Source organism: Balaenoptera musculus, chromosome 11 (genome assembly GCF_009873245.2).
Source record: "Balaenoptera musculus isolate JJ_BM4_2016_0621 chromosome 11, mBalMus1.pri.v3, whole genome shotgun sequence".
Lineage (NCBI taxonomy): Eukaryota > Metazoa > Chordata > Mammalia > Artiodactyla > Balaenopteridae > Balaenoptera > Balaenoptera musculus.
The window spans coordinates 43,825,323-43,845,597 of record NC_045795.1 but is presented as its reverse complement, the minus strand read 5'-3'; the positions used below and the strand labels follow the sequence as shown (position 1 = coordinate 43,845,597).

The 20,275-nt window shown below is 38.2% G+C and overlaps 1 protein-coding gene across 1 annotated transcript in view; it reads left to right on the top strand.

Annotated features, from left to right (window-relative positions):
* The window catches only part of LOC118903071 (dystonin-like), a 491,338-nt gene that overhangs the window by 437,930 nt on the left and 33,133 nt on the right, over positions 1-20,275 (top strand). Inside the window, 11 exon segments of the mRNA XM_036867747.1 lie at positions 665-891; positions 2,330-2,452; positions 2,585-2,686; positions 4,738-4,839; positions 7,191-7,364; positions 7,673-7,828; positions 13,913-14,110; positions 14,457-14,585; positions 17,195-17,365; positions 18,206-18,361; positions 18,565-18,771. Of these exon segments, the coding sequence (XP_036723642.1) occupies positions 665-891; positions 2,330-2,452; positions 2,585-2,686; positions 4,738-4,839; positions 7,191-7,364; positions 7,673-7,828; positions 13,913-14,110; positions 14,457-14,585; positions 17,195-17,365; positions 18,206-18,361; positions 18,565-18,771 (1,745 nt within the window).

Here is a 20,275-nt window from a genome sequence, read left to right as displayed (position 1 = left end):
CACACCAGTCCCTTGTTAATGTCTTCCTGTGTTTGTGAAATCAGTTGAGTAACTACAACATGTGCCATGATACAAAAACCATATGTTCTCTGGGCCCTTTAAATCAGTTGGTTAAAGCATAATGCTAATAAGACCAAACCTAGGGGTATTTTTTCCTCTGACTACACTACTTTATGTCATGGGTACTCTGTCCCATAGCCGCAGAAATGGCAACCAGGACACTAGCCAAGCACCTTAAGTGTCTGAGCTGGGGTCAAAAGGAAGGGCCTGTGCAGAGGTCAGTGGAAATTCACGGTAAGAGGACACTAGAAGTAAGCCCAAAATATGTATCCTACTTTGTTGTGTTCCTGAGATTAAGCAGACATCTCTATTCTTGGTTTGGAGAGCGTAAAGAATATACTAAGGCCAGCCTTGGTGAACTCAGGTCTCCTCTGAGCGTTGTCTTTTGTCAGGAAACCTTGGTTCAGGAGGAGCAGCACACCCTCAGGTCCTGTATTTGCCTGGAAAGGCCACTGGGCCCAGTGATACCCACTAGACTGGGCTCAACCCAAATTTGGTCCAGGTTTAGATCCTTGGAAAATTGAATGATTGTTCCTGTGTGAATTAGAACGTTGTGCTTTATTGCTTACAGGGTGTGTCTTTTTGATATTGTTCTGCTCTGTAGCTGTTCAGGATAAGCTAGACCAAATGGTTTTCATTTGGGAGAACATACACACACTGGTGGAAGAAAGGGAAGCCAAGCTACTGGATGTGATGGAATTAGCAGAGAAGTTCTGGTGTGATCACATGTCACTGGTGGTTACCATTAAAGATACTCAAGACTTCATCCGGGATCTGGAGGATCCTGGGATCGATCCCTCGGTAGTAAAACAACAGCAAGAAGCAGCAGAGGTAAGCAGAGAATCTCATTTAAAGTTTAAAAAATAAGTTGTGGTAGCATGAATGTTGGATTCCTTTGGTATAAATATTTGGAATTACGCTATTAGAATTTATATTTGGTTCTGAAAGTGGAATGCGCAGAGATGTAGTAGGGGCCAGAGTCCACCCACAGGTTTCCCATGGAGAATGTTGATTTAGAAAGTTTCTCTCCACCCCCATTGTTTCTGCCTTACTTCGGGGCCTCGTCATCTCTCTTTCTTGTCTAAGAAAGTAATCTGAGCGGTACCCCTGCCTGTGGAGTCTCTCTTCCCGCCAGCCTCTATCCTTGTTGCCCGTTGTCCCTCTAGATCTCCTCTTGCTGTCCTGCTGGTTAAAAGCCCTCGAGGCGTCCACTGCCTACTGCCTAAAGTCCAAACTCCCTGGAACACGGTATCAACCTTTTCCATCCCAGCCTAGCCCAGGCCTGTGTTTCCAAAGCCATTTTTTTTTCCTACTGCTCCTTTACCAAGCTCCTTCTCTTATGGCTTTCTCTGAAGCTGCCGTGCTCTTTCTAGCATCTGAATCTTTGCACATTTTACTTCCTTACCCTAGAATATCTTTCCTGCCACTCTCCTTGGCAGATCCCACTCAAGCTTCAAGGTTCAGTTGGACTGCCACCCTCCACCCTCTTGTATACTCAGCTGAGTTAGTCCATCCCCATAACCTTCTCATCACGCAAAGGACTTAACGCAGAGCATGACTTATCGTTGACTGTACCTCTGTCTTTCCCAGTGGACTCAGAGCCCCTTGAGTGGAATAGTCATATCTAATTTTCTCTGTATCTCCGATGCCTGGTTTGGGGCACGTTCATCCTTGGTAAATAAATGCATCTTGAATGAATAAGTGTATTTAACCAAGAAAATGAAAGCAAGGTAGAACACTGCATTTCTGTCATAGTTTTTGTTTGTTTGTTTTTTTGGTACTTTACATGTCCTGGGGTAAAAATGAAAATCTAGAGTTAGATTATCCTAAATCTACTAAGCAAATTACATTAATTTGTGTGAAGTCTCTGAACTCATATGATACTTATGTCTATTTTAAATGTGTATTGCCAAACTAGTTGGTTTAAAAAACAAAAACAAAATGGCTTTCCATGCTTTTCAGTATTGTTGATTTTTTTTTTTTTTGAAAGACTTATTCTGGTATATGTTACATGGAATTATTTCCTAAATACTGTCTTTGTAATAAGCATTTGACATTTGTTCCTCGAAGGACACTGTTTTTTCTTTAAAATGGCTCTTGTGTTCCCTTGTTGAAAAAATTTAGTGCCAAAACTTAGAAAACAGAACGAAGAAAATAAAAATTGATTACAATCCTGCCTCCTAGAAATAACTACCATCAATGTCTGTGTGCATCTTTTTAGTTTCATTGTGGTTTGGCTTAAAAGTAAGGCTGCCATTTCTTATTCTAGGTCATAAGGGAGGAGATAGATGGATTGCAGGAAGAGCTGGATATGGTTATTAACCTGGGTTCTGAACTCATTGCCGCTTGCGGGGAACCCGACAAACCCATTGTTAAGAAGAGTATAGACGAGGTAAAACCTGCATATTTTCTACTCTTATCAGAATGGTTTTTTAAAAGGATTTTGCTAACTAAAGCATATTTGATAGAAGTAGTTGGAAACTTAGCATATGATACTGAAAGAGTTCTAATATTTACATTGCAGTTAAATTCAGCCTGGGATTCTCTAAATAAAGCTTGGAAAGACCGGGTGGACAGACTTGAGGAGGCAATGCAGGCTGCTGTTCAGTACCAGGATGGACTGCAGGTAAGGCTTGCAGGGTCTCCTGGAGGGAGGGATCAGGTGATAAGTGATGCTTACAAATTCACGCATCAGTATGTCCCCAGAGCTGCAAGTGTGATGCAGTTAACTCACCTGCTTCAATTCATGCTTTGCCTTTTTGAAGAGATTTCTGACACTGGAGATATGTACAGATTCATATATACCCCTAAACACATTCTTATACACACATTCAGTGTAATTTACTTTGAAAGGAAATATTTTAACTTTTTAAAGTGAAAGTCGCAGTATTTTTCATAAATGGCTCAACACCAGACAGTGGAATGGAGCTGAGCCTGAGTTCTGCTCTAGAGTTGAGTGGAATAAGATGAAAGGGGTAAACACTATCTAAAAATATCACCAAGCGTAGCACAAGTCAGATGTAAAGAAATTTGATTTGAAGCCAGTGTTCCCGGTGAACTAAAATAGATTTCTATTTTATTAGGTCATAATCTGTCATGCAAAAAGTGTTTTCTTCTTTCCCATGTATATAATTCCTTTTGATGGTTGTTTTTCACATCCCTCAAGGGTTCTCATTCACTTCATTAACTAGTTTTTAAGTTTATTTTTTTAATATTAAAAATTCTCCTGTCAGTTGAGGCCAACTCAGGGATATTTCTCTCCCTACCTTCCTTAACTTTATTCCATTTCCTAACAGACTGTCAGGGGTTGAACCCTTCATCCAACCATATGGAAAAGGCCTCTCTAAGTATTTCCATAACACCAAGAGAATATTATTTTTAAAGCTCAGATGAGAACATCTTTTCCCTTTTACTAGGCCACTTCATTTCTATATTTATAAAAATAAATATCCCAAGCCCAGCTTTATGCCAGCAGAGAAGTGTTTTAAACTTGGCAAATATATAAAAAAATTCACTACAAGTGACACCTTATTATAACCACCCCCCTCTTTTTTTTTAAGCGAAGTGATAATTTATTGGTTGGATAGCAGTGGCCAGTAACCAGTCAGGCTCTACGTCCGTCTGTGAGGCCAGATCGTGATTTTCACATTCGTTTGGTGGGTCACAGAGGTTGTATCCTCTCCCGGGGCTGGAGATGGCTCTGCCACCATTGCAGCCGTTAGCCCCAGGAGGTCAGGCTCACAGCTGGACACGAAGGCTTGTCTCATCACTGTTGCTAGAAAAACAAGGCCCATCACAGGTCCTGCTGGTCCTAGGTCAGTAGCATCACCTGTGTGGGGATGAAAGGCAGTGATGGATTAAAAGAGCTGTAGGTAAGTGTCCAAAGCTGCAGACACGCCAGAGGTTTCAAGGTTTGATTGTAAAGTGAAATGCATTTTATTTCCCAAGTTGCTGCTTAAGTTCTTAGGGTTTATCATGATCAGTTTAAACTACCAGATATTTCCCAAGGTTTTTTTCTCAGTACTGTATGGCCTGGCAACTTCATTAAATGGCAGAATAATTTTGTGTATTCAGAACCTGGAAAAAAAAAAATGTGAGTGGAGCCTTTTTAGATTGTTTGTGTTGCCTAAAACGAACAAGAAGATAGGAGATTTTGAAGTTTTGTCGCAGTTCAGAATAATGGTCTTGATCATTATACATGCAGGATTTTAATGCTAATCTCAGTTATACAGAAGAGTTTACTTGAGACAAATTGTTTCACGTGCCAAACAGTAAACTTCTTGATTATTTGAATGAACAGATGGGTTTGAATCTTTTTCTTTCAATATATTTATACAATCTGCCTTTTAGGCAGACAGAGTACAGAGAATTTTATTTTGTGTGGTGAATTTATAAAACGTTTTTTTTTCAAATAGACTTTTCTTGAAAGTTCTCAATATTCTAAGATTCTATTCAAGATAGAATTTCTTCTGCAAATTTGGATGCAAAATTGGAGGTTTCATCTATTTCATATTTGGGATAACTGTTCCAGTATATTGCCACTTTTATCTTATTTGTAAAACAGGCTCATTGCTTAATATCTTTATAGATTTATGATTATACTTTTCTATCGCACTTGAGGTGTTGTAGTAATTTCAAATATACTCTTATAATAACATGACCTAACGTGTTTTTCAGGCAATATTCGACTGGGTAGATATTGCAGGTGGCAAATTGGCTTCATTGTCTGCAATTGGAACAGATCTTGAAACTGTCAAGCAGCAGATTGGGGAGCTGAAGGTATGGGTAGGGGCTGAGAAATTGCATCAATTCAATTGCAATTGAATTGCATTTGTTCAATGCAATCAAACGTTGCATTTTTAAGTTCTTGATTCATGGGATGCTTTATGCAAATTTATTTTATATAATTGAAGTGTTACATTTTGATTATGGAACTGGTTTAATATAGTGCCCGCACATAATGGGTCATGTATAAGTGCTCATTAAATAAAGGATACAAAATACTAGTAGTTTTTCTTACTAAATCAATTCCTGTTCATTATAGAAAAATCAGAAAATGCAAATTAGCAAAACAAAATGTTATGTACCGAGAGTCAAGCACTCCTAAGATTTGATTTATAGCCTTTCATATATCCTCATACTGGGTGTAGGATGAGGTATGGGGGCGTGTGTGTGTGTGTGTGTGTGTGTGTGTGTGTGTGTGTGTGTGTGTCTGACATATTACATATGTATACTATACTGTAAGGATTTTTAGAACTTTATTATTCCATAGTGTGTTATTGTCACTGATACATATACAGCAACATTTCTGTTTTCTTCGTTGTGTTCAGAGTAATTCAATCAGTCCAACAGGCTAAAGAAGGATCCCGTGGGTGGATGGGATTGGATGGGCTCATAGTGTTTCCCAAAATGTTTGTTTTGTAAATGCTTGTTGTTTCCCATCTGCTTTCCTCTATAATTTTTTTCCTTTGTGGTTCTTGATCTCCAGCTGTGGAAATGGCTGAACCGTTTCCTCTGAATTCCTCTGTGCTGATGCTCATTTATCAAAGTGGGAGCAGCTATTTCCTCCCTAATTTTAAAGTCTCTATCTACAGAGACATCACAGCCCTTTCAATGAATTCTACTAGATTTTTACATAAAATTATTATCTGGCTTTAAAAGAGTAGCATTTTTATCTCTAAGTGTGATATAGAATATTTCATTTAGAAAAAAAATTGTTTCTTCTTGAGAATTTTACTGTTACCATCATTAGTTTGTGATTTTTTTTTTTTTTACTCTGTCTGCTAAACACATGATATCCTTTATGTACAATTACAGGTGTGAAGGAGGGTTTATCTGGGTTTTACATATATCTCAGTAGTTTTCATACAGCACACCGAATGAGGTGATTGCCCTGAAACCAGGTGTCTGAAGTTGAATCTCCCTTCATCCACTTACTAGCCAAATGGCCTCAGAAAAGTTATCTAACTGCTCTCACTTCTGTGTCCTTAGCTTAATTGGGGATAAAATGATTTTCTTTATAAGTTTATTGAGAACAACTTGACTATAGCAAGTGTTCACTATGCTTTTGTTATTATTTTTAATTATTATTTTAATTTGCTTGAAAAAATTAAGAGACTGCTTAGCCATTAATTGTTTATTATTTAATTATTTACTATTAGAGATTAAAATCAATACTTTATGAAAAGACAGTTTCCTATTACATGTAACCACTGGCTAACCTGTATTGGTTGGCAAAGCCAGGATTATTACCTACATGTCATTAAGCACCAAGTGAGAGTAATGTTATTCTGAGTCAGTGCAAAGGATAAATAAATACTAATAAACACAGCATAGCAGGGAATTCCCTGGCGGTCCATTGGTTAGGACTCAGCACTTTCACTGCCGGGGCCTGGGTTCCATCCCTGGTCAGGGAACTAAGATCTCGCAAGCCGCATAGCATGGCCACAAAGAAAAATAATATACATAAATAAATAAACACAGCATAGCTACAGAAAACACAGAGTGTTCAGTGACTGCAAGATGTGTGTGTGTTTTGAGCAGGAAATATTAATGTGAGTTTCTTAGAGATTTTTTTTTCTGGGTTTCATATATGTCAATATATATTTTGTTTTCTTCTTTCCTATAATTTCAGAACTCATTTATTGAGTATGTATAATTAGACACTGGAAGAAGTTCATCCTTGAAATTTGTTAGTTCTTTATTGTAGAGAACAGAAGTGAAATAGCAAAATTATAAATAAAAAATCGTTCCATCAGAAAACGTTGAATAAAGAGAAAAGATTTCTTTTTTTTAACTTAATTTTTATTTTATACTGGAATATAGTTGATTTACAATGTTGTGCTAGTTTCAGGTGTGAGAAAAGATTTCTTTTAATCATTTTTTATCTACAGTTTTTTCATCAGTAAACCCTGTGTTAGATTTTATTCGTCTTCACTCCACCCCAATAAAAAGTGTGGATTAGAACAAAGATCTAACCTGTAGAATTTTTGTTTGTTTAAAGTTACTGAAGAGAACCTGCTGTATAAAAATGTAAATAAAATAAAATTCAAAAATTCCAAAAAAATAAAAAAATCATTACTGATGTATAACAAATTTTCCATGTATGCCTCTTTTTTTTAAAAAAATAGCAATTTAAGTCAGAAGCGTATCAACAACAGATAGAAATGGAGAGACTGAACCATCAGGCAGAGCTCCTGCTAAAGAAAGTAACAGAAGAAAGTGATAAACACACTGTTCTGGACCCACTGACGGAGCTGAAATTGATATGGGACAGTCTGGATGAGAGGATCATCAACAGACAGGTAAATACCAATTTCAGGTTCATATAATAATGTAAAATAACTATTAAAAAGTAAAATTAGGGGATCCTGGACATAAACTTCAGAAGCCCCTAAATTCTCTTATTTCCTGCTTCTCACATGCTGTTTTTTTTAACCACAAAGTTTCAAACTTAAAATATATGAGGATATGATGATTGGGCTTCATTGGATTTGCTTAAAGACTTATGCAGCATGAAGCAATTGAACAGTTCACCCTTGTTTTATAAATGTGGGTCATCCATCCTATCAGACTCGTGGATTGATTGTCTTCCTGTCCTCTCTGTCTGCAGCACAAGCTGGAGGGCGCTCTGTTAGCACTGGGGCAGTTCCAGCACGCGCTGGACGAGTTGCTGGCGTGGCTCACGCACACCGAGGGCTTGCTCAGCGAACAGAAGCCTGTCGGAGGAGACCCCAAGGCCATTGAAATTGAACTCGCCAAGCATCATGTACGTAGCTGTTACTGCATCCTCTCCTTCTTCTCTCTGCACTTCTAGTGTCACCAGATGTTTCTGGTCTGCTGCTTTTTTAGGCATTTATGGTTTTAACCCACGTTGCTATTTGACATTGGCAACATAAGGTTGAACTACTTACAACGCACTCCTTAAAAGGTGATAATCAAAATGTTTTTCTCATCGGTCAAGGCAGTTATTGTCAAAAATAGCAAGAATGGGGAATTTCTGGCTAAATTTTAGGAGGGCTGCATGACCAACACTGGAGGTTTAAATTTCTGATTATACCTGTGCTTGGATGAAGGTAACATAGTTTTAAAAGCTGTTGGGGGCAGCCTGACAAGTCACAGTTGTCCTGCAGGCTCCGTGTGTGTTTCCTCTGGTCCCCCTTCCCTCCGTGCGTCTCTCCCTTGCTGCTTTTTGGCTTGTCATATATTTCTGTCTGTCTGTACATCTCTCATCATGTTGGGGTTTGTCCTTCTGTTTCTTTCTCTTACTTTTCACTGGCTTTTTGTGTCTTAGTCCTTTTCTTTCTGAGGTAGTTTTTTAAACTATTTATTATGTTTAGAAGAGTTTTTACATGTCATGTACTTGATTGAAAGCTTATAAGTGGAAAATTTTTATCTTGAGATATATGTAAAATAGTTTCATATTGTTGTCATCTTTGTGGCACTTGGTTGATGATTATTAACAGAAAATTCCCTGTCTTAAGTCAACGAGGCTTAGTGAATAGAATGTTATGCCCAGTAGAGTTTATCCTGACATTCAGCAGGCTTTCATAGAACTTTTAACATTCACATTATAGTGGTATCTTACTTAAAGTTAGGTCCTTAGTCCTAATCTTAAATAAGTTTTCCTTGATTATCATATAGAAACATTTGATTATTTTACATATTAACAGCATTTTAAAATAAGGGATTTATAGCACTTTAAGATCATGATATTTTTGATTATTCTTGCTTTAGTTCTTCTTCCTTCATGTGTTTCCCCACAGTAATTGTTCCCTAATTTAAATTTTTCTTCCTTTTTTACCTCTTTCTATCTGTATTTATAATCATTGCCCAGCCATATCTGATTAAGCAATTAGGACTTATTTTGCATCATTAATATTTAATATCTATTATTTAATATTTAATAATATTAAATATAATATTTAATATATCTATTATACTTAATATCTATATTATACCTTTGCTAAGAGCAGTAATGACCAGTCAGACTGACTCTGCATGTAACCAAAATGTTTATTCTCATAGTGTGAGTTTATAGCATTTACATTTTCATAAACTCAGCCATTGTCCTAAAAGTCACATACATCAGTGGCAGGAACTTTGTAGAAGATGGTAGAGGTGGGAACATGCGGCAGCCTGGTCCAGTTATTTTGGCGGAGATGAGTTAGGGACCTTTAGTTTCCTTTAGTCAGAGATCTTTTCTCATTCCATTTCTTTCTTTTTTAAAAAATTTTATTGAAGTATAGTTGATTTACAATGTTGTGTTAATTTCCGCTGTACAGCAAAGTGATTCAGTTATACATATATATTATTTTCCATTATATTTTATCACAGGATATTGAATATAGTTCCCTGTGGTATAGAGTAGGACCTTGTTGTTTATCCACCCTCCATATATACTAGTTGGCATCTGCTGACCCCAAACTCCCAATCCTTCACTCCCTGCTCTGCTTCCATTTCTGAAGGTCAAAGTTCAAGGACTCAGAATTGCCAGCACAATTGCTGGAGGAAGGGAGGGGAGATTCCCATCCCTGTCCCGCCTTCTTCTCTGGCTCCTAGGCCATGGCTTATGTAGCAGGGCTCCAACCATTTATAAGAACGAATTTTATAGAATTATCTCTTATGTTTTGACTGTGAAAATATTTAACTCTTACCTTTTGAAAGTGGTTCCTACGATAACATATCCAAGTACCTGCTTCTTATAAAGATCACTCCTTACTCAGTTGATTTTATAGCTTTTGAAAAACCCTCCCTCACCAGATGCCCCAGAACACAAGTGGATGGAGTCAGAGGAACAGTGATCATGGACGGTTCGTGCCCTCGGCTGAAATCCTTCTGGTCTGGGTTTCCCAGATGTGGGTTGTCCCTCCCAGGACGACAGATGACACTCCTCTTCTCTCCTGTTGCCAACCCGAGTCTTGAGTGTAGGGGGAAGGGTTATCACAGACTTTTACCAACAATTGAGGAAGGTTTCTTCTGGTTTCCAAAAGCATAGCAGTCTTCTTGAAAGGAAACTATTACTAAGTTGTATTTGTTCTTTGAGGTAATTCTTTTCAGTATAAGAAATTGATTTTTTTAGCCTGCAGTTGCTTTTTGCACTTACCACTCTTGCCCCATGTTAGTGCATTTAAGTGTTATTAATCTATTCTTACATTCCCACCGGATAATAGAATAAGAAGGCATTATTTACTGGGATCTGTCATAGGCATTTCATATCGTATTTTCTAGTAAGAGAACAGCTAAATCGTGGAATGCTGGACTCACGTATTCCCCAGTAAATGGTGAAATCTCTTTCCCTTTAATGTTAGGGCCTCCTGGGGTTCGTTCCTGTCACCCTAGCAGTTAATTCTAGCACCCTTAAAACCAGAGACGATAAAAGAGTATTCTGTGATCATTTGTTTCCTTTTTTTTTTTTTTTTACATCTTTATTGGAGTATAATTGCTTTACAATGGTGTGTTAGTTTCTGCTTTATAACAAAGTGAATCAGTTATACGTATACATATATCCCCATATCTCTTCTGTCTTGTCTCTCCCTCCCTCCCACCCTCCCTATCCCACCCCTCTAGGTAGTCACAAAGCACCGAGGTGATCTCCCTGTGCTATGCAGCTGCTTCCCACTAGCTAGCTATTTACATTTCGTAGTGTATATATGTCCATGCCACTCTCTCACTTTCTCACTTTGTCCCAGCTTACCCTTCCCCCTCCCCATATCCTCAAGTCCATTCTCTAGTAGGTCTGCGCCTTTATTCCCGTCTTGCCCCTAGGTTCTTCATGCCCCCTTTTTTTTTTTTTTTAGATTCCATATATGTGTGTTAGCGTACGGTATTTGTTTTTCTCTTTCTGACTTACTTCACTCTGTATGACAGATTCTAGGTCCATCCACCTCACTACAAATAACTCAATTTTGTTTCTTTTCATGACTGAGTAATATTCCATTGTATATGTGTGCCACATCTTCTTTATCCATTCATCTGTTGATGGACACTTAGGTTGCTTCCATGTCCTGGCCATTGTAAATAGAGCTGCAGTGAACATTGTGGTACATGACTCTTTTTGAATTATGGTTTTTTCAGAGTATATGCCCAGTAGTGGGATTGCTGGGTCATATGGTAGGTAGTTCTATTTTTAGTTTTTTAAGGAACCTCCATACTGTTTTCCATAGTGGCTGTATCAATTTACATTCCCACCAACAGTGCAAGAGGGTTCCCTTTTCTCCACACCCTCTCCAGCATTTATTGTTTGAAGATTTTTTGATGATGGCCATTCTGACCGGTGTGAGATGATATCTCATTGTAGTTTTGATTTGCATTTCTCTAGTGATTAATGATGTTGAGCATTCTTTCATGTGTTTGTTGGCAGTATGTATATCTTCTTTGGAGAGATGTCTATTTAGGTCTTCTGCCCATTTTTGGATTGGGTTATTTGTTTTTTTGATATTGAGCTGCATGAGCTGCTTATATATTTTGGAGGTTAATCCTTTGTCAGTTGTTTCATTTGCAAATATTTTCTCCCATTCTGAGGGTTGTCTTTTCGTCTTGTTTATGGTTTCCTTTGCTGTGCAAAAGCTTTTAAGTTTCATTAGGTCCCATTTGTTTATTTTTGTTTTCAATTTCCATTTCTGTAGGACGTGGGTCAAAAAGGATCTTGCTGTGGTTTATGTCATGGAGTGTTCTGCCTGTGTTTTCCTCTAAGAGTTTGATAGTGTCTGGCCTTACATTTAGGTCTTTAGTCCATTTTGAGATTATTTTTGTGTATGGTGTTAGGGAGTGTTCTAATTTCATTCTTTTACATGTAGCTGTCCAGGTTTCCCAGCACCATTTATTGAAGAGGCTGTCTTTTCTCCACTGTATATTCTTGCCTCCTTTATCAAAGATAAGGTGACCATATGTGCATGGGATTATCTTTGGGCTTTCTATCCTGTTCCATTGATCTATATTTATCTTTTTGTGCCAGTACCATACTGTCTTGATTACTGTAGCTTTGTAGTATAGTCTGAAGTCAGGGAGCCTGATTCCTCCAGCTCCGTTTTTCTTTCTCAAGATTGCTTTGGCTATTCGAGGTCTTTTGTGTTTCTGTACAAATTGTGAAATTTTTTATTCTTGTTCCTGTGAAAAATGCCAGTGGTAGTTTGATAGGGATTGCATTGAATCTGTAGCTTGCTTTGGGTAGTATAGTCATTTTCACAATGTTGATTCTTCCAATCCAAGAACATGGTATATCTCTCCATCTATTTGTATCATCTTTAATTTCTTTCATCAGTGTCTTATAATTTTCTGCATACAGGTCTTTTGTCTCCTTAGGTAGGTTTATTCCTAGATATTTTATTCTTTTCGTTGCAATGGTGAATGGGAGTGTTTTCTTAATTTCACTTTCAGATTTTTCATCATTAGTGTATAGGAATGCAAGAGATTTCTGTGCATTAATTTTGTATCCTGCTACTTTACCAAATTCATTGATTAGCTCTAGTAATTTTCTGGTAGCATCTTTAGGATTCTCTATGTATAGTATCATGTCATCTGCAAACAGTGACAGCTTTACTTCTTCTTTTCCTATTTGGATTCCTTTTATTTCTTTTTTTTCTCTGATTGGTGTGGCTAAAACTTCCAAAAGTATGTTGAGTAATAGTGGTAAGAGTGGGCAACCTTGTCTTGTTCCTGATCTTAGTGGAAATGGTTTCAGTTTTTCGCCATTGAGGACGATGTTGGCTGTGGGTTTGTCATATATGGCCTTTATTATGTTGAGGTAAGTTCCCTCTATGCCTACTTTCCTGAGGGTTTTTATTATAAATGGGTGTTGAATTTTGTCGAAAGCTTTTTCTGCATCTATTGAGATGATCATATGGTTTTTCTCCTTCAACTTGTTAATATGGTGTATCACGTTTATTGATTTGCATATATTGAAGAATCCTTGCATTCCTGGGATAAACCCCACTTGATCATGGTGTATGATCCTTTTAATGTGCTGTTGGATTCTGTTTGCTAGTATTTTGTTGAGGATTTTTGCATCTATGTTCATCAGTGATATTGGCCTGTAGTTTTCTTTCTTTGTGACATCTTTGTCTGGTTTTGGTATCAGGGTGATGGTGGCCTCGTAGAATGAGTTTGGGAGTGTTCCTCCTTCTGCTGTATTTTGGAAGAGTTCGAGAAGGATAGGTGTTAGCTCTTCTCTAAATGTTTGATAGAATTCGCCTGTGAAGCCATCTGGTCCTGGGCTTTTGTTTGTTGGAAGATTTTTAATCACAGTTTCAATTTCAGTGCTTGTGATTGGTCTGTTCATATTTTCTGTTTCTTCCTGGTTCAGTCTCAGAAAGTTGTGCATTTCTAAGAATTTGTCCATTTCTTCCAGGTTGTCCATTTTATTGGCATATAGTTGCTTGTAGTAATCTCTCATGTTTCCTTTTTAAGAGTGCTAATTGTAAAACATGGCAATGTATTAATTTTATATTTGAACATATAGCAATATATATCTTTGAAATTGTTTACTCAAGACATGAAAATTAAGTTCAATTAAAGTGAGCTTGAATCGAATGAATATTTTTAGAGCCTTTTAACTATAATCTCTATATACTTAATGTCATCAATTGCAAAACTCTTCTAATGGGAAGAACTAGCAATGTTCTCAACATAATCATTTCAGGGGATGTTGGTAGATTGAAGAGATACCCAATAAAGCTGCAAAGTTAAGGGAAAGGAAGTTCACCATTTTAAAAAGTTCGTTAGTATTAAAATTCTATGTATATGTTTTAGCTTCAGAACGTTTCATAACCAGGAAATAAAAGAATTGCATTAGAAGCGATGCTAGCATGTTACAAACTAGTGAACATATTAAGTGTTATCTGAATATTTTCAGGTGCTCCAAAATGATGTATTAGCCCATCAGTCCACCGTGGAAGCCGTGAATAGAGCAGGAAATGATCTAATCGAATCAAGTGCCGGAGAAGAAGCGAGCAACCTTCAGAACAAGCTAGAGGTTTTGAATCAACGCTGGCAAAATGTTTTGGAAAAAACAGAACAAAGGAAGCAGCAGCTGGATGGTGCCTTGCGCCAGGTGAATGAGAGAATAAATCCTGAAACTTTCTGGTGCCTTCAAGACCAAGATGGCATGGCATTCTTTTATTGGTTTTCACACCCCTGTTTAGTTTTTATACTTCAAGGAGAAGAGTAAAAATAAGTGGGCTAAAGGACAGAGCTGAGAAGAACACAGCTCTCTCCAGTTCTTAGCATGATAGTTTTATTGCTGGCCCTCCTGCTGAAGAAAAGCAAGTGGTCCAGAGGCCCCTGCCCTTGTTCAAAATGCATGGAGAGGCTTAGCAGGCTGGGATTGTTTAAGCTTCATTTTTGGCTTCAAAGTGACCATATCTGGGGCCCAAACTTGAACCTCTCTCTCACTCCAGGCTAAAGGGTTCCACGGCGAAATCGAGGATTTGCAACAGTGGCTGACAGACACGGAGCGCCATCTGTTAGCATCCAAGCCTCTGGGAGGTTTACCGGAAACAGCCAGGGAACAGCTTAATGCCCACATGGTAACTATATTATTTCCTACAGCTCTAGCCTCAGATTAAGAAACTGACCATTTTGTGTAGGCCCTGGTGATCAACAAACTGTGGGAGAAGGTTTAAAGGATATCCAGTTTTGCAGCAGAAATCTCTATATGTAAGTGCTAGAAACACTGTTGATTACATTTTTAAAGTCAGAACCTATTCTTTATTTTAAAGTTTAGTGTGTCAGTGTATGAAAAGAGGTTTTAGCAGTCTAGGCATTTTTTAGAAGCAAACCTTCCCCCATAAAATGATAAACTTGTATGGACAGTAATATAACATTGGGTAAATTATAAACTGTGGCTCCTTGAGTGGAAAGAAAAATCCCTAAAGGAATCAGAATGGACTTAAAAATTACTGCTGTGAGCATGAGATTCCCACCCAGTTTCATGGAAGGCTGGAAAATATGTTCTTCTTCTGTGAAAACAAAGTTACATATTTGCTCCTTTTAATGGTGATGGGGCCGTATCTTCAACCTCACACCCACCAGGTTTGGACAAGAGGGGGCTTCTGTTTAATTGTCTAAGCCGGAGCATCACATCATGCCTGCGGGCTGTTCCCGCCCAGAGTCTGTAGCGCTGTCAACTCTTAAAGATGAGGAGGAAAAATAATGAAACTTGAGACTCTGGCTTTCTTTCCTAGCAGTATGGGCTGAGAAATTAAATTTAGACTACATTTGACCTATTGACATTGCCTATTCATGTCCCATCATAATTTAGCTCTAACAGTTCTAAGAGAAAACAGTCTTTTTCCATTGTTGAATGCTTCTTAGGAAATAAAAGTAGAAGTACTTAGGGATTTGGCAAAAGAAATGGGCCATTGTACGTGAAAGTCTGTACTCTTTAGTCATGCCTAGTGTTGTTGTAAGATCTTACTAATAAAACTGCACTTGTTGGGAATAATTTTTAATTTGATGATTTGGAGAGGAAGTGACCATCTTGTAGGTGGAGTGAAGAAATACAACAGAAGTAACATCTTATTCGTTTCACAATTGCTATGAGCAGTTAAAATAAATCCTATTAATCCAGTAGAGAATATTCTAGAATCTCTCTTCCTTCTTTTAGAAAATCATTGTGTATGTGGTTTTCTTGTTGTTAATATGTTGTTTTCTTGGTGCCACAAGGGACCCATTTGTTCACTGAAAAAGTAATTGACTAAATAACTTGGGAGCACTTGTCTTTTCCATAAAATCTGGCTGTCTTCCAGATACCTCCTTACTTTCCTAGAAGTACTTGCATAGCTATTACCGTCCGTTAAGTATAAGTTTAATGAATTCTTGAACAAACATGAGTGAGGTGGTTCTCTAATAAACAAATATTTTTAAATGGTAATTTAGAAGAATATAAGTAAAAAGTTGGAAAGCACAGAGCTTATCTTTAGAATATTTTATTTTAGAAAAATATTACTTATCAGCATATTTGGTTTGGGTAGGATGTTTGCTGATATCATTTGCCAGATTATAGAATTCCATGATTTAAGAAATTCTGAAGAGTTACTGATACTTGTAATACTGTTTTAGTCATGTTCTTTGGATTTGGTTCTGTTAGACATGAAGGAAACTAGAAAACTTAGAGTGTTACTGTTTCCTGAGATTTAGCTGTATTTAGAAGCTTTGCTTTGATTAAAGCTTTCAGTGGGTGATATTGTAAATATATTTAGAGAGGGTTTTTTTAAGGTTTAAGAAATTACAAAGTTTCGAGGCAATAAAAATGTTCTAGAATTAGTAGTGATGGTTGCACAGCCTTATGAATATACTAAAAACACTGAATTCCAGACTTTAAAATGCTGATTTTTATGGATTGTATCTCAATTTTAAAAATTAAAAAGTTGGAAATGTTAGATAGTATGTAATTTTTCAGTGGGAGCTATGATTTGACTCACATTATAATTGAATCAATGGAATAGAACTGGTCTTACTTTTGACGTGAGTGTAACTGGTGTTTCATTTATCTTAAATTCTAAATTTGTTTAAGCAGTATTTTTATATTCTCTATAGAAGATACACACTGCATTCTAGTTGAAAGCTTTACAAATGTTATAAGTGAGAAGAATATTCATAGGACCACAAGTTTGGCCACTGTGATTCCAAAGTCTGCGTCATCAACTTAAATATCTTACTGTACTGGGTCTTGACCTTCCATCCACTGTATGTCTTCTGAGCATAGAATTAAATTATACCAAAAAACCAATATTACAGTCGTTGTATTGTGTTCCTAGGAGAGACTTAGAGAACCCATTTTACAGAGAAGGAAATCGAGGCTCAGGGAAGTTACGTTACTTGCCCAAGGTCACAGAGCTGATTGGTTACTGTACATTGAAACCTTTCTTGATAACATTTAACATTACTGCTTCACGTGTGGGGTGGATTGATAACAATAGCACCATTTCTAAGATTTCTTGGTAGGCAGAGTGTGGCTATAGGTTTAGGTGTTCTTTCAGTATAGTGGAAAGTTTGAATGTGTCAGGGTTATTCTGTGTGCTGGACGGAGTTGAGTATATAATAAGGGGCTTGGGATTGATGACACGGAAAAAGAGCTCTGAGATTTTGTTCTCTTAAAAATGATATAACTTGGGGGGGGGATATCTCCATTTAGGAAATCTGTGCTGCCTTTGATGTTAAAGAAGAAACATATAAGAGTCTGATGCAGAAAGGCCAGCAGATGCTTGCAAGATGCCCCAAATCTGCAGAGACAAATATTGACCAAGACATAAATAACTTGAAAGAAAAATGGGAATCGGTGGAAACCAAACTCAATGAAAGGAAAGTATGTGCCTTGATGGATATCGTAGCATGAATGTTTTCATTGTTTCATTTCATGGGTCTTACCTTAACTCCGAGTAGAATTGTCAGTGGAACATCTAATGATTCATGTTTAAATTTTCTTTGTATACGTTTGGACATTTCATGGGCTCAGCTGAAAATAGTATTCTGTCTTAACGCAGGAGAACACAGTTGAAGGAATCTATTCAGACATAGATAAAGGTATATCATAGATCAAGTGTTAACTAGGTATAGTTTAAATCTGTGAACCACTCGAATTCTGGGTGGTTAAGTAATTCTAATCACACTTATTAAGCAAAAGGCAGGCTGTATGTAAGGCAGGGGTGAGGAGGGAGGGAGACCAAGAAAGTGAGATGATTGTATATATAATAAGCACTTACATAACAAAAATCCATGAGGGGGCATTAAAAATCTTACTATTTAATGCTATAAAAATGATAGGCTAGGAATACTAGATTATACGCCCTTGCTAACAGAGCATAATGTATATATATTTCATAGTATTTTGACCCCCAGAATGAATTGTATGCATGTCAAATTTTCTTTTTCTAGATTCTGTTTAGTAATTCTGTGGTTAATTGTCCCCAAACCACAATTTTAGTGTATATTAAAGTTGTTTTAGCTGCAGTGAGATGCTTCTCACTAAACTTGAAGGGGCTTGGTTAGCCAGTATTCAAAAACTGTTTGGGGGATACAGACTATGCATAAATAAAGTATGGATGGGAAGGAAATCTGCCAGAGAGTGGTTAAACTTGTTGGGGCGGGCAGGGGGGAGGCGGGAAACCTTGAATACCATGAAATACTAAATAATCTGTCTTTGCAGGTTAAACTGGAAGAGGCCCTCACCTTGGCAATGGAATTCCACAGTTCCCTCCAGGACTTCATCAACTGGCTCACCCAGGCGGAGCAGACCCTAAACGTGGCTTCCCGGCCAAGCCTTATCTTGGACACCGTCTTGTTTCAAATTGATGAACACAAGGTAAGCTGCATCCCGGATGGACAGCAGTCCCTTCTCAGACCTTTTTAGACATCAGGCTGTTTTAATAGCAAAAGCATAAATTTGGTAGTTTGAACACTTTCTTTTGTCCTTTGAAACCAGCTTATGATCCCGGAAGTATTTTCAAGATAGATCCGTTTTTCCTTTGTTTCTGATTGTACCCACCTCCCTTTTTTTTGGGAAAGGTCTTTGCCAATGAAGTAAATTCTCACCGGGAGCAGATCATAGAGCTGGACAAAACTGGAACCCACTTGAAGTATTTCAGTCAGAAACAAGATGTCGTTCTCATTAAGAATCTGCTTATCAGTGTGCAGAGCCGCTGGGAGAAAGTGGTCCAGCGCTTAGTAGAAAGAGGAAGATCTTTGGACGATGCAAGGAAGAGGGCCAAGCAGGTAAACCTTTATAAAGATCCTCTGAACTTGGCAATGAATCAGGTCTATGTTATGTTATTAAATGCACGTTATGTTATTAAAGTGCTTTTATGGCAGGCTGTGTTTTGTGTAACAATCATGGCATGAAGCCAAGGTGTTTATTTCCTAAAAAGGCCATGGCCTCAGTTTGGACGATGACATCACTTTCTGACCTGGCAGCAACTCCAGGCCCTGGGGACCAGCCTTGGAAGGACTGATCATATCTTGATATCACAGATGGGCCGTTATCATTGGGGCCCAAAAAAAGGGCTCCACAGTTTTGTTGTTGGGTTGGTTGGTTTTCCTTGTCCTTTCAACCTCCACTCTCATACTTAGAGTGAGGCATTCTGCTTTATTATATTGCTACTTGTGTTTAGTTCCAAAACCAGACTTTCTCACGTGTAGCCCCCAGACAACTTTCTGAAGGCATACTCTGGGTCTGAGCTGGTTGTTTCTCTTCACTTCTCCAAATCCGTACACTTGTTGGCAGGGCTTCCTTTCTTTTCTAATATTTGGATACAGCTTCATCCCACCTTTAAATTAACTGTTTGAATCTTGGGGGTCTGCTTTTTTTTTTTTTTTTTTTTTAATAAATTTATTTATTTATTTATTTATTTTGGGCTGTGTTGGGTCTTCGTTTCTGTGCGAGGGCTTTCTCTAGTTGCGGCGAGCGGGGGCCACTCCTCATCGCGGTGCACGGGCCTCTCACTGTCGCGGCCTCTCTTGTTGCGGCCTCTCTTGTTGCGGAGCACAGGCTCCAGACGCGCAGGCTCAATAGTTGTGGCTCACGGGCCTAGTTGCTCCGCAGCATGTGGGATCCTCCCAGACCAGGGCTCGAACCCGTGTCTCCTGCATTGGCAGGCAGATTCTCAACCACTGCGGGGGGCTGCTTTTTTTAATCTAGGGAATCTCACATGGAACTTTCCTTCCTTCCTTCCTTCATTCATCTGTTATTCATATTCTGTTCTAGACTAAACACAGAGAAGTGCAGTTATGCATCTCTGTACTCCAGGGAAGAGGAAGATGCACCCACCTTGCTTGGCATATATCTTTGATTTTTACTAGGAACTTTGTGTAATAATATTGAGGGTGAATTTTATAATGACTCTTTCTGCCCCATTCCATTACATTTGTCCGGCATTGCTGTTGGGCACCGTCATTTGGGGAGCTAGGCTCGGCTGGGCGATGCAGACGATGACCTGGGAGTCCAGTGTTTCAGCATTTAAAGCTGTCCAGCATAAAATGTTTAAAGGCTGGAGAAATGACACATTGCGCTGTGATTGGATTACAGGCCACGTGTCCCTTTTTGAGGGGGAGGTATGGTATGTCCCATGTAAAAAATGAGTCCTTAGAATAGAATCGGTCTCGAATGTTTTTTTAAGACAGTCCTCATGCCAAGCCTGACGTTTTCTCACCGTGTGTGCAGCCCTGTCGTCTGTAGTGGAGGCATTCTGAGTTATGAGCGTCTGATTTACTCAAGTCTCAT